This window comes from Ranitomeya imitator, chromosome 1 (assembly GCF_032444005.1).
Source record: "Ranitomeya imitator isolate aRanImi1 chromosome 1, aRanImi1.pri, whole genome shotgun sequence".
In the NCBI taxonomy this organism is placed as follows: domain Eukaryota; kingdom Metazoa; phylum Chordata; class Amphibia; order Anura; family Dendrobatidae; genus Ranitomeya; species Ranitomeya imitator.
In genome coordinates, this window is record NC_091282.1 from 47,737,340 (window position 1) to 47,750,700 (window position 13,361).

The 13,361-nt window shown below is 42.8% G+C and overlaps 1 protein-coding gene across 15 annotated transcripts in view; it reads left to right on the forward strand.

Annotated features, from left to right (window-relative positions):
- The window catches only part of NEDD4L (NEDD4 like E3 ubiquitin protein ligase), a 335,097-nt gene that overhangs the window by 247,229 nt on the left and 74,507 nt on the right, over positions 1-13,361 (forward strand). For 8 of the 15 annotated variants that reach the window (XM_069746056.1, XM_069746051.1, XM_069746046.1 and 5 more), the window contains 7 exons: positions 2,602-2,652; positions 3,696-3,757; positions 3,844-3,946; positions 5,057-5,223; positions 5,595-5,724; positions 8,477-8,650; positions 11,167-11,241. In XM_069746056.1, the coding sequence (XP_069602157.1) occupies positions 2,602-2,652; positions 3,696-3,757; positions 3,844-3,946; positions 5,057-5,223; positions 5,595-5,724; positions 8,477-8,650; positions 11,167-11,241 (762 nt within the window). The remainder of the gene's footprint in view (positions 1-2,601; positions 2,653-3,695; positions 3,758-3,843; positions 3,947-5,056; positions 5,224-5,594; positions 5,725-8,476; positions 8,651-11,166; positions 11,242-13,361) is intronic. The other 7 variants (XM_069746084.1, XM_069746057.1, XM_069746052.1 and 4 more) reach the window with 1 other exon arrangement.

Genomic DNA, 13,361 nt, shown 5'->3' on the forward strand with positions numbered 1-13,361 from the left:
TCATTCTGCCGGCTGTGCCATTTGTAATGGGTTAGAAGCCCAGTGGATATTATTGATGCCCGGAGCTGGGCTACAGGAGGTATGCTGGCTAATTTGAATGCGTTTAAAGGGATTGTCCATATGCTCTTAGATGTCAACGGAAAACGTCCCATTCCTTAAAAAAAAAAACACCTTTTTGCTTAATTTCTTATACAGAGGTCCAAATCCACTGCATAGGCATAAAATGAAAGCATAGCATGCTGACTACCTGAAGCCACCACTAGAGGGAGTGAGTTGCATAGTGATTTAGTATGGACATCCGCTCCGGAGCTCCCTCTAGTGGTGACGGCAGGTATACAGCATCTTTCAATGCTATGGCTACACAAGGGATTCAGAGCTCACCAGAAAACTAGAGCTCTGACAGCTATACGGATCTACGAAGAAATTAATCCGCTCAGATTCTTTAACCTGTAGTATAAAATAAATTATTTACAGTCAGTCACTTTGCTATCCAGTGACATTTTAAGACAATGCCAAAAAGTGTTGGTGTTTTTCAGTTCATTGGCGACCGGATCAGGGGATTTTAGCAGCCCTATTTATTTATTTTTGTAAACGGATATGTCACAGCGTGTAAGTAAATCTCTTCTGCGTTCCTTGTTTCGCCTGAAGAAAGTGTCTGTATGCAGCCATTGTATGGCGTGTATAAAGTGTGGAACCGACGAAATGACAGATCATTTATCGTGTACAGTAGAAACACTAGTTATTTCTACAAGCTGTGTAGAAAGCTGGGTGACAACCAATATGGCGGACAGCCTATAAAGCAAATATGTCACCACACTTCTCACGACAAGCTACATACATTATTACATTGATTTTTAGACCTGATTAGATTGATGTACTTACTGTGATTATCCATGTCAGAATGGCTGTATTATCCATTCCGAATTTTTAAACATAATCTCCTAGTCTGACCATTCGTCAGTATCCTCCTTCCTGCTGAGTCTCTGCTTTCCTTCCTTGATTGACAGCTCCTGTGTCCTCCCAGCTGCTGCTTAATATCCACCCACCTAGCCTGATTAGCTTCTCTGTATCCCCCTCTGTTGCTGAATCTCCACCCACCTCTCCTGATTGACAGCTCCTCAGTGTCCCTCTTCCCTGCTGCTGATTCTTCACCCAGTTGTCCTGATTGACAGCTCCTCAGTGTCCCCCCTCACTGCTGCTGAATCTCCACCCACCTGTCCTGATTGACAGCTCCTCAGTGTCCCCCCTCACTGCTGCTGAATCTCCACCCACCTGTCCTGATTGACAGCTCCTCAGTGTCCCCCCTCACTGCTGCTGAATCTCCACCCACCTGTCCTGATTGACAGCTCCTCAGTGTCCTCCCTCACTGCTGCTGAATCTCCACCCACCTGTCCTGAATGACAGCTCCTCAGTGTCCCCCTCACTGCTGCTGAATCTCCACCCACCTGTCCTGATTGACAGCTCCTCAGTGTCCTCCCTCACTGCTGCTGAATCTCCACCCACCTGTCCTGAATGACAGCTCCTCAGTGTCCCCCTCACTGCTGCTGAATCTCCACCCACCTGTCCTGATTGACAGCTCCTCAGTGTCCTCCCTCACTGCTGCTGAATCTCCACCCACCTGTCCTGAATGACAGCTCCTCAGTGTCCCCCTCACTGCTGCTGAATCTCCACCCACCTGTCCTGATTGACAGCTCCTCAGTGTCCCCCATCACTGCTGCTGAATCTCCACCCACCTGTCCTGATTGACAGCTCCTCAGTGTCCCCACTCACTGCTGCTGAATCTCCACCCACCTGTCCTGATTGACAGCTCCTCAGTGCCCCTCCTCACTGCTGCTGAATCTCCACCCACCTGTCCTGAATGACAGCTCCTCAGTGTCCCCCATCACTACTGCTGAATCTCCACCCACCTGTCTTGATTGACAGCTCCTCAGTGCCCCTCCTCACTGCTGCTGAATCTCCACCCACCTGTCCTGAATGACAGCTCCTCAGTGTCCCCCATCACTACTGCTGAATCTCCACCCACCTGTCTTGATTGACAGCTCCTCAGTGCCCCTCCTCACTGCTGCTGAATCTCCACCCACCTGTCCTGAATGACAGCTCCTCAGTGTCCCTTCTCCCTGCTGCTGAATCTCCACCCTCCTAACCTTGTTGACCACTCATATGCTTCTGTAGCTCACCCCTACACCCTTCAATGGAGCTGAGCTACAATACAGCTGCAGATCTGAGATGATCGGTGCCGTTCCCGGGAAGGTGGCTGGAATGTAGCGTTTGTGCAACTTCCTAAAACTTTTCTGTAAATAGTGAATTCTTAGTAGTGATTCCTATGGCCAGTCCTAGGTTCTTTGTGTCACTCGATGTCATGGCTTGTGTTCCGTGTCATGCTTCTTAAAGGGGAAATGCAGTAAATGAGCTTTTACGTCAGATATGTTTGCACACTATGTACCGCCAGCAGATCCCTTTTAACAACTTGATGATGCTATATTAAATGAGTATAAATAAAAAACAACTTACGGTATTAACTTTTTTAGTAAAAGTCAAATCAGGAGAGCCATTTCCTGTGGTTTGCAGGGGTCTAATCTTTGTCCTTTCTTGCCTTCACAGACGAGAGATGACTTCTTGGGTCAGGTTGACGTACCTCTGAATCACTTACCGGTAAGATGTTCAGTTTTCCAGTTTGCCCATTATGTAATGGTGAACCCTCAGGGACGGACTTTACTCGGGTCCCAAGAGCTAATATTTGCTCTCGTCCATCGTTGCATTGGGTATAATGTTGGGTTAAGTGATGTCATCCAACCAGGAGGTTAAATATTTGTCAGCAGGTTCGGTCATACCACGCTTTTACTCCTGTGACGCCCCCTTCAGGCTGTTAGCCGGTATATACCGCACCATGGGCCATAAACCGCTCCTTTGCTTTACTAATTGGTCAGAACTGTGGCAGGAAATGTAAAATAGACCTGCACCTTCATCAGGCCGTCCCTATCTGTATAAGTTCTGATAAAAAAGTTTGCATTAAAGAAATATTGATGGCCTACCCTTAGTATCGGGACAGAGTGACAGCAGCACAGCTCCGTACGCTTGTGTGGTGGTCATTCTCAGGTGCTGCACATCAGGTCCTATTAAAGAGAATGGGTGCTGAACTGCAGTACCCCAGAATAGTCACTGGTTATTATATGGCGCTGTGGTGTACCTTACAACTGACAGTGCGCTCTCTTACCAGCTCATCACTTCTAATTAGAGCTGGCGAGGGAGCGCACTGTCACTGTGCACTGACAAGAATATTGCACAGAAGGAAGGGAGTTTGTACTGGTGACCGCTGTATCCCGCTAATAAGTGGCGACCATATGAAAATAAGGCTGGAAGTGTAGGAGCGTGGATGCACTCTGACAGCTTCTTCTCTATTTGAGGTTGAGCGCTGCAGCCCATTAAAAGCCGGTGATGCAACACATGAGCCACTGATTGGCTGCAGTGCCAACAGAACTAGTGCTCAGCGAAGTTACTCGCTACTCGAGTTTGCAAATGAAAGTTTCCTAAATAGTTTTTTTTGTTTGTTTTTTTCTTGGCTTCTGTTTATTCCTGAGGGTTCAGCTATACTTTCTATCACGAACCATTCTGACTTGAGCTTTTCTAGCCCTAGCAGTGAAGTTTTGCATTTCTGAACCAAAGTCGGCGTTAAAAATTAACCTTCTCGTTATCAGACAGAAGATCCAACAATGGAGAGGCCGTACACATTCAAAGACTTTCTGCTTCGACCAAGGAGGTGAGTGCTCGCCTAATGGACCCGGGTCTGTATGTCCAGTCCGCCCATCAAACATCTCGCTTCATTCCTTATATCGAATCTTACAGCCACAAGTCCCGGGTGAAAGGTTTCCTGAGGTTAAAGATGGCGTACTTGCCAAAGAATGGAGCCCAAGAAGAGGAAACCAGCGAGCAGAGGGAAGAAGTGGAGGTAAAGACTCCTCACCAGCCCAAAATGTTTTCTAGCTATCCTCGAAAAGTCCATTGTGCTGATCTCATTGATGGGAGACCTACCGTTAATTTGGGTGTGGCACTCATTGGTTTACTATTGACTTTACTACCCAAGAGAGAGGTCAATAAGATCCCACAAGGCGCGTAATTGTGACCGTGCTCTACAACAAGAGCTCCACTGACCGTAGACTTTGTTGATCTTCTCGTGACTTTGGGGTGAGCCCATTTGATGAGCATTTCGACCCTTGCTATACTTTACCCCAGAGATGGCTCACAGGTTGTTTCCAAAACGTCATGTTATCTGGTGGATAAGGGAGAAGTCCCAGTGGTCAGACCTCCAGTGATCATTATGTTATCCCCATAGGACAGAAGATCACTTGAGAACTTTTTGGGATTTTGACCAGTTTATGACCAGCCACTTTTGTTTTTGTATATGTTATTTTAATATGTGCTGTTTTTAAAGAGGTTGTCCACTACTTTTTTTCTGAATCTGCTTTTCCCATCTAATGTGTATCGAGGCCTCCTCAACTCTTCCCCTAATAGAGAACATCTGGGTTGAGAATGATCGGGCATGTTGTATTTCACTGCCTGATCATTTTGCTTTCTCAGGATATAAGCCACTACTAGAGGGGTCTGGCTTACTCCACTATGGTTTGGCCAGCAAGCGTCTTGGTTGTCAAGGAACCTTAATCTTTTTTTAGTCTTTTTAATTAAAATAGAAGCTTTCCATCTTCATTCTTCACATGTGGTAAGTGCAGGGGTGGATATAACATTGGTGCAACTTGGGGGCCCAAGATGTTATGGGGCCCACCTGCAAAGCAAGTGGAATTGTGCCTTATAATGAGCTGTTGGACTGTAAAGGCCCCATAGACTGTTATTACGCAGGGGCCCTCTTACGTCCGTGTTCGCCCCCGAGTAAGTGCATGGGATAAGGGTTGTCCAAAAATTATAGAAAACTACATCCGGCAGGGTTTTTACTGACCACCCACGTTTCAGGAGGACCCTTGACGTTCTACTAGGAAGAGTTGACTTTATTTTGGTTGAAATTTCCTCTTTTATTGTATTTTGTTTTGCTTTTTTTTGCCTCCAGCAGACCTGGGACGTTGTGGACTTGAACGACTCTACCTCTCCACACCAACAAGAGCTGCCAGCTCCCCCTATGCCACCAGGATGGGAGGAAAAAGTGGACAATCTTGGGCGCACGTACTACGTCAACCATAATAACAGGACCACGCAGTGGCACCGGCCAAGCCTAATGTACGTGGCGCAAATGATATTCACCCAAAAATAAATTTTAAAAAATCGACCCGAGTGTTGACCAAGTAAATGCAGTCTCTACTGATCACTTTCTCTGTCCAGAGCTCGTATTCCTGCATGTTTTCATCTTCCAGTTACAATCACCTCGTGATTATCCTATGTGCGGCCTGGAGAGGCAGTCTCTTGTACAGCCGATAGAACGTCCAAGGCCACTACTGAACTCGTGGAGGTCCATCATCAGAGTGGTTGCCGATTCTCTTCCTCCACACATTGGACCTCCAAGACGAGGCAGAAGACCACACCACCTTGTCACATTGAAGCTGTCACCATTTTCTGGTATTTACCATCTTTTTTTTTTTGTCCCTATCCAGAGACGTCCCCTCCGAAACCGACAATAACATCAGACACATCCAGCAAGAGGCCCACCGGGTGTTCCGGTCCAGGAGACACATCAGTGAAGATCTTGAGCCAGAACATGTAGAGGGAGCGGACATGCCTGAGGTGGGTGAAGCCTTGACTTAGCGGTTTCGTATATTCCCTGGTGCCTGTTGTGGATCCATGTACACAGAACTTGCATTTTATCTACAGGGGTTTCCACTGCTACTCCAAAAATCATGTTTGGGTTAACCCTTTCCTACAGATGGGCTTATCATTACTCCCTAGTCATGATGTTTCTCTTACAGTAGGATAAAATGGAATAGTGTGCTGACTGTAATATACAGGTGACACACGGCCGCACTGGCCGGATCAGAGTCGCCTCAATAACATCATGCAAGAAGTAGGTCCAAGGGCTGGGAATCCATATTTTACCCCAAAGGCTCCACATGTGCCTGATGTAGGTCTCCCTGATCTGCCAGTGTCCCATGCATAGTGGACCATGTCAGAAGCATCTAACAGGCCTCTAGACTGTAGAATGCTATGTCCTCCTGAGGGTCACCTCCCAAAATAGACATAAATAAATTTAAAGGGGTTTTCTAATTTTCATTGATCAGGAGCGCACCTCTCCCCTTGCATCCTACGTGTTGGGTTTGACCTGGTGGAGTAGTTGTTCCTTTTGTCCAGACTGGGCACTCCCGATGCTGCAGTATGACTTATAACCTTGTTTCTGCATCATCAGATGGCGAAACCCATAGTCTCTAGCCCTCCGCTTTATGACTTGGGGTTAGGGTCCCTTTAGTGTTGGGTGCCCAGCTGGGGAGGTTTGTTTTTAGGTTTATATCAGCGGCTGTTATCTTCCTTCTGGCTCCGGTCGTGTCTCTGACACTTGATGGAACAGTCAGTGCTGTTGTCATTCGCCGCAGAGACTTTTTCTGTTTTGATCCGTGCACCAGTGTATCAGGTGCCAAGCTGGCATGTAGGAAATCCATTTAAAGAGTACCCCCCGCTCATGGCTAATTCCTTGTTTACAGCCTGCAATATCACTTGGAGGTTATTACAGAGCAGGGCTGGAGTCGCAGCCGCACAGCTCGCTAATCTGCCCTTTCTCCGGAATACAAACCATCTTGCTCTGCCTGATTGATTTAACTTTTGCTAATTCCTGTGCTATTTGATATGGTCTTCTCCATTCACACCAAAGCTACATTCTGATGGCTGTTAGCCTCATGTATTCGACATTTGAGGTGCCAAAAAGCCATGTGGTTAGATGACATGTAGGATAATACAGCTTTGGTTGCGACTAGTGTGTAAAAAGCTGAAAAAGTCCTGGAAAGTATCCGTGAAGTGAGCCATTTGATGTGGCTTTGGGTTAGTATCTGGCGGTAAGACGTCTTATAGTAGCGCCACCTACAGGATGAGTCTGGGATGTCACCCGGATAAAGGCCGCTGTCATGATTTAGAGGCGGCTGCCGGATAAGGTCACAGACTGTGTAACAATGACAAGGAGACATACTCCAGACCTCCGGCCTCGGATTCCAGTGTCATCTCCCTGCGACCTTGGACAAATCAGTCAAGTCTCTGTGTCCCTGACACCAAAAATAGATCGGATTGGGACACTGTCCTTAACTATCCTCCACGATATGTACTAAATAATGCTCAAACGTTGTCAAAACGATCAACTTTCCAATTTACAGCCTATTAACATTTACATCCGTTCTTGCGTTAGGAACACTTTTTTTTTTTTTCTTTTGTTTCCAGCATGTTCCCTAAGAGACCGACCACTGCTGCTGACCATCTTGTAAGCATTACGCTGAAGCTTTCTGCGATCAGGCGGTAACGGCGCGCTCCAACGATCCTGACCAGCTTTTAAAACAAGCGCTTACAAGCGCAATAAAGGAGAGCTTGTGTGTACTGCTCATGTTCTGCTGTCCAGCAGCGGTGGTCGGTCCCCAAGGCAACGAACTCTATATAAGTGTAGAGAACGGCTGTAAATTTTAATAACCAGTAACTTGCAAAAATGCTTGTATTTATGCGCCCTATCCGACAATATCCATCTCTATGAAGATGGGAATAATCCTTTATTGCCGGCGAAAAAGTGATGGTTATCGTATGTGCTGCCAACAATATTCATGTGCCTCAAATCTGAAAGTTCTCTGATATTTTCGTGGGCCAGTATAACTTAGTTAAAGGTCCAGTACATTGATGGACCTGACATTGGAGCCACAAATTAACTCTTAATAGCCCATCATGGAGGTGCTGGTAATTTGTGACCAGTTCCCGTTCAGTCCTTAAATTATAATGGTCAACCATACCCGAAGGAAGTGTCCATCTACTCGTTTTACGACATGTCGCGGACCTCATTGCCGGATTTTCCCCTTTCGCAGGCTTGATCAAGGTCTGCTGCCGCTCTGTTGTCTGCGTCCTATAACGATTTCCGGTGAAACTGTAAAAACTTCCGAATATCGTGATGAGATCGATTCCTAGGACTCCGGTTCAGCGACCAGGTCAGTGGCATCTGGCGGCTAGACGAGAAACCCACGAACCTCTTGCCTTCTGCCATCTTCTGGTGCCGGTTTTGGTTCTGGCGCAACGTCCTGTCCTCTATGGGGCATGATTCACAGATGGCATCACACCAGCCTTGACCAAATGGCGTCCTGGGTGCTTCGGAAGGCAGAAGATTCGCTGGCCTTCAGACTAGCCACCAGGTACTACTGACTTGGACCCAAGTCTCGCTAATCAATCTGCTCATCGCTAACCACGAGCGATCGCGGGATGTTGTCGAGAACATAGTTTTTCCCTTAGCAGATGTTCTCTCCAGGTGAAAGCGAAGCGGACGGCTTTTGTCCATCATTAACTCTGGGTTTTCTTCCTTCTCCAGCCGTGGGAGACCATATCTGAGGAAATGAGTCTGAGCAATGACGCTCTGAACACATCGCTGCCACCGCCCGCCTCTCCGGTCTCCCGAGCCAGCGCTTTGGAACTTTCTGAGGAGCTTAACCGGAGGCTACAGATTAATTCGGAGTCCAACGGGGAACAGTTCAGTTCACTTATTGTAAGTAGTAATATTGCAGTTGGCACACATCCGCAGCGCTGCGTGACGTGCCCAGCCTGCAATTAGTGACTGTGCCAACGAGTCACAAGTAATTAGAAATCTGGAACGTCAAATCGTCTGAGATCTTCAGATAATCCCAACAGCCACAGCTTCCGCCTGCAATGAATTTTAAAATGGTTCTGGTTTTGTTTTTTATGCTTTTTTTTCACCTCTCCTTCTTCCAAGAGCCATAATAACATTTTTTTTCTTTTTTTTTCTCCCAGCTCAACATAACACGTTGAGAGCCTATTTTTTTTTTTTGTGAGACAAGTTACTCCTGTGTCTCCATTTTCTAAGACCCATAACTTTTTTTTCTTTCGTTTTTTTTTACCATCCAATTAGTGACTAGCTGATGGTTTTTAAAATTAAATTTTTTGCATACTTACAACAGTTAAATCACCTTCTATTTATTTATTTTTTTATTTTTTTGTGGAGATGTGCGGCAAAACAGTGTGTGGTGTGTTTTTATTTTTCTTATGAAAAAAAAAAAAGTTAAACGAAAAAATGAAAAATTGATCTATTTTCACCTATTCCAAGCCTAATTTAATGCACTTCCATAAATGCATAATCCATAATAAAAAAACAAGGAAGCTTATGCCAATAAAAACAATTATATTTTATTAATCAAACCTTCAGAACAATATATCAGTCAATTGAAATACATACGCAGAATATGCTGTCTGCACTAGAAATACACCACCTTACACCTTTAAAGAATCAAGTGATATATAATGGCATAAAAAGCTATATATATATATATATATATATATATATATATATATATATATATATATATATATATATATATATATATATATATATATATAGCTTTTTATGCCATTATATATCACTTGATTTTTTTAATCAAGTAAATAAACTATCTATAACTATGGCGACTATCCCCCAGGACGAAGCATTACACGAAACGCGCGTCGGTGCCTAACACTGCGCTGCACTAACAGGTAATACACCAATGCTTTAACGAATCAGTGATGAATCTGACGATAATAAATATATGCTATTTTATTTTTATTGCTTTAACCTGAAAATAGATCAATTTTTTTCATTTTTACATTAACATTATTTTCTCAGTTGTCTGAGCAGTTGTTCTATACATTGTAGTGCTATTATAAATATTGACAATAACAGGATGGGCTTTTAATTAAAGAACCAGGGTGGCAATGACGGGGCCTTTACAATGCAACCCACCGATACCCCCCAATATTGAGGGAGCTGATGGGAGGCAGTGGACATCGGCACCTGCACTCCATTTAAAAGTTATATCAATGATTAAACAGCAGCGATCGGAGCTGGCTCTGGGCTCTGCTGTTACAGACATGTTGGCAAGTACCATTATGGAGTGGGTTCTGTTCCATACACCCCCACCCGACATAACTCACTATTTGTCAAAGAATTAAGGAGAAGGACAGAGTTAATTAAAACCTGGCTGCTTTCCTCTAAAAACAATATCCACAAGTTGTCGGTGGTATTGTAGCTCAGTCCCATTGTCAATTAAGACAGAACCCATAGATACATGTGGTGTGGTTCTGGAAGAAAGCTGCCATGTTTCTCCTGTTCTCTAATCCCCCTTCCTTTTTTTTTTTTGTGTGCTATTATTCTTGCCCATCCCCTTCCAATCTTATTTAATCTAATTATTGATTAGCTATTTAACGCTAACATGCATTACGTAAAATTTCCCAATCTTTCCATGTAAAATTTTTACTTTGTGCAATGTACATTTTTTTTATGGAAACCATCAACAAGTAGGCTTTTTGTCTCTTTTATTACACATATGAGCCCACTTTAGTCCTGTTAATGTGGAGATGTAATATTTGCTTTGGATATTCCTGTGATTATGAAAGTTTTTGTAACCGATCCGTCAATAGCAATTTGTCGATGGTTTCTCTGTGATCCGTTACCTAGGTATGTGAAATCTTAAAATGCCAATATTACAATTAGATATCAACCTTCTTTCCCCCAAAAAATTAATTTGTCACAAAATCTAGAATCTATAGTTGGAATTTTTATTTTAGGAGAATATTAATTTTTTAGGTTAAAAGTCAAATCATTTTTTTTCTTCTTTTTTTTTTTTTAGGCATTTTTTTTAGGCTTTTTTTATTCTATCCCTGAGTTTAGTTTTTTTGCTTTTTTGAACTGAAGCAGAATTTTATCCCAGGGAATATAAATATACTGATAATAGCCACCAAATTTTTTTCTCCACTGCAGCAAACCGCTTGGGAAACACGAAAGGTAACATTTATATAATACAACGTGGTGATTTTTGAAGACAAAAGAAAGAAAAATATTTTCCTTATTATTATTATTTTTTATTTTTTTTTTTTTAGTAAATGAGACCATGAAACTTTGTGTTGGCAAACAGGGCATTTATCATGTCTGTTTTGGATTTTGTAATTTATTTATTTTTAAAAATTTTGCTAAAAATTGACAGAATCTCTTTAAAAAAATCTGTTTTTCAGCAGCGGGAACCTTCCTCGAGATTGAGGTCTTGCAGTGTGACAGATGGCGTTGCTGAGCAGGTTCATCTAGCAATGGTAAATCAAAGTTTACCCACTTCTTTTTTTTTTTTTTTTTTTTTCTTTTTTATTACTACTCAGTTGAGCTTTTTCCTGTGAAAAATAATAATAATTATTAAAAAAAAAAAAAAGTCCTGAGATTTTTTGGCTTGGATCGGGATCCCAGAGATATATTTTTGGGTTTCCCCGGAATATGCAGAAATATGGCCTCCGCTTCACTTAGAATTTGGCCCACTTTGTTTCAGGGGGTAGCCACCCTTACACCATTTTTACATTTCACGGTCCAAGTACGGACCACGATGTCCGGACCGGCCACAGATCTCATCACTTGACATTGACAATCACGAGTATATAAAAGACAGTCAAATTCGGGTCAGGAGATCCACGGTCAGACCGTGCATCGCAGGCCGTACCCAGATCATGAACGTTGGAAGTGTGAAATCGGCTTTAGAAAATAAAAACAAAGTATCACTAATCTTTTAGGCTCAAGTTTTTTTTGTGAACTTGTTTTTATGTTTTGATAAAACTTTTGAAAACTTTTCTCAAAATTAAAAAAAAAAAAAAAAGTTCACAAAACTTTAGCCTAAAAGATGAGTCATACTTTGTTTTATAGGCTAAAGTTTTGTGAACTTTTTTTTTGCAAAGCTTTGAAAAGTTTTTTCTTTGTTGTTTTCCAATCCTATGCTATAAACCGGAAAAAACAGTATGTTTCGGTGATATCCTTAATGGTTTGGGACTCCTTATTCTTTCATACAAATTTAATTACAGTTTTTATTTAGCCAATTATCAAGATTATATTTTCACATTTTTTATCATTAGTTCTACCACCACAAAAAACTCGTTTGCATAACCCTCTTGTCGTTCGATGTAAGACGCTGTATAGTAAATGCTCATACAATACAATTTGTACAGGTATATTTTCGTCCATTCCTTCATGTATGAAAGTTTTATGTTCTTATTATTGATGCTTTTAGAAATTCAAATAATTGTCATCTTTAAAAAAGAGAGAGAGGAAAAAAAAAAAAAATATATATATATATATATATATATATATATATATATATATATATATATATATATATATATATATATATATATATATATGTGTATATATATATGTATGTATTTGCAGAAACATATCCACAATTTTGTCTTTGTTTCTGTGTGTAGCATTGCTGCTCAGCCCCACATCTGCAGTATCGGTCGCAACCCATAGATAAAGGGTGGCACTGTGTTGGGGGAAAAAAATCACTTGATTTTCTTTTTTCTAATATCTGGCAACCTTTTTAATTTCTTTATTTTTAAGAATAAAGAGTACTTGGTGGCTATGATTAAGATTGAAGTTCTCCTTGATGCATCTTGTACTGGTAGGCTTTAAGTGGATTATCCAGATAAAGAAAATCTAGTTAAGGTACCTTCACACATAACGATTTCGTTAACGATATCGTTGCAACGTCATGCTTTTTGTGACGTAGCAACGATCCCGCTAACGACTTCGTTATGTGTGACAACGACCAACGATGAGGCCCCTGCTGGGAGATCGTTGGTCGCTGGGGAATGATCAGGACCTTTTTTTGGTCGCTGATCACCCGCTGTCATCGCTGGATCGGCGTGTGTGACGCCGATCCAGCGATGTGTTCACTTGTAACCAGGGTAAATATCGGGTTACTAAGCGCAGGGCCGCACTTAGTAACCCGATATTTACCCTGGTTACCATTGTAAAAGTAAAAAAAAAAAAACTACATACTCACATTCCGATGTCTGTCACGTCCCCTGCCGTCAGCTTCCCTGCACTGACTGTCAGCGCCGGCTGTAAAGCAGAGCACAGCGGTGACGTCACCGCTGTGCTCTGCTTTACGGCCGGCGCTGACAGTCAGTGCGGGAAGCTGACGGCAGGGGACGTGACAGACATCGGAATATGAGTATGTACTGTTTTTTTGTTTTTTTTTTAACTTTTACAATGGTAACCAGGGTAAATATCGTGTTACTAAGCGCGGCCCTGCACTTAGTAACCCGATGTTTACCCTGGTTACCCGGGGACTTCGGCATTGTTGAAGACAGTTTCAACGATGCCGAAGTCGTTCCCCTGATCGTTGGTCGCTGGAGAGAGCTGCCTGTGTGACAGCTCCCTAGCGACC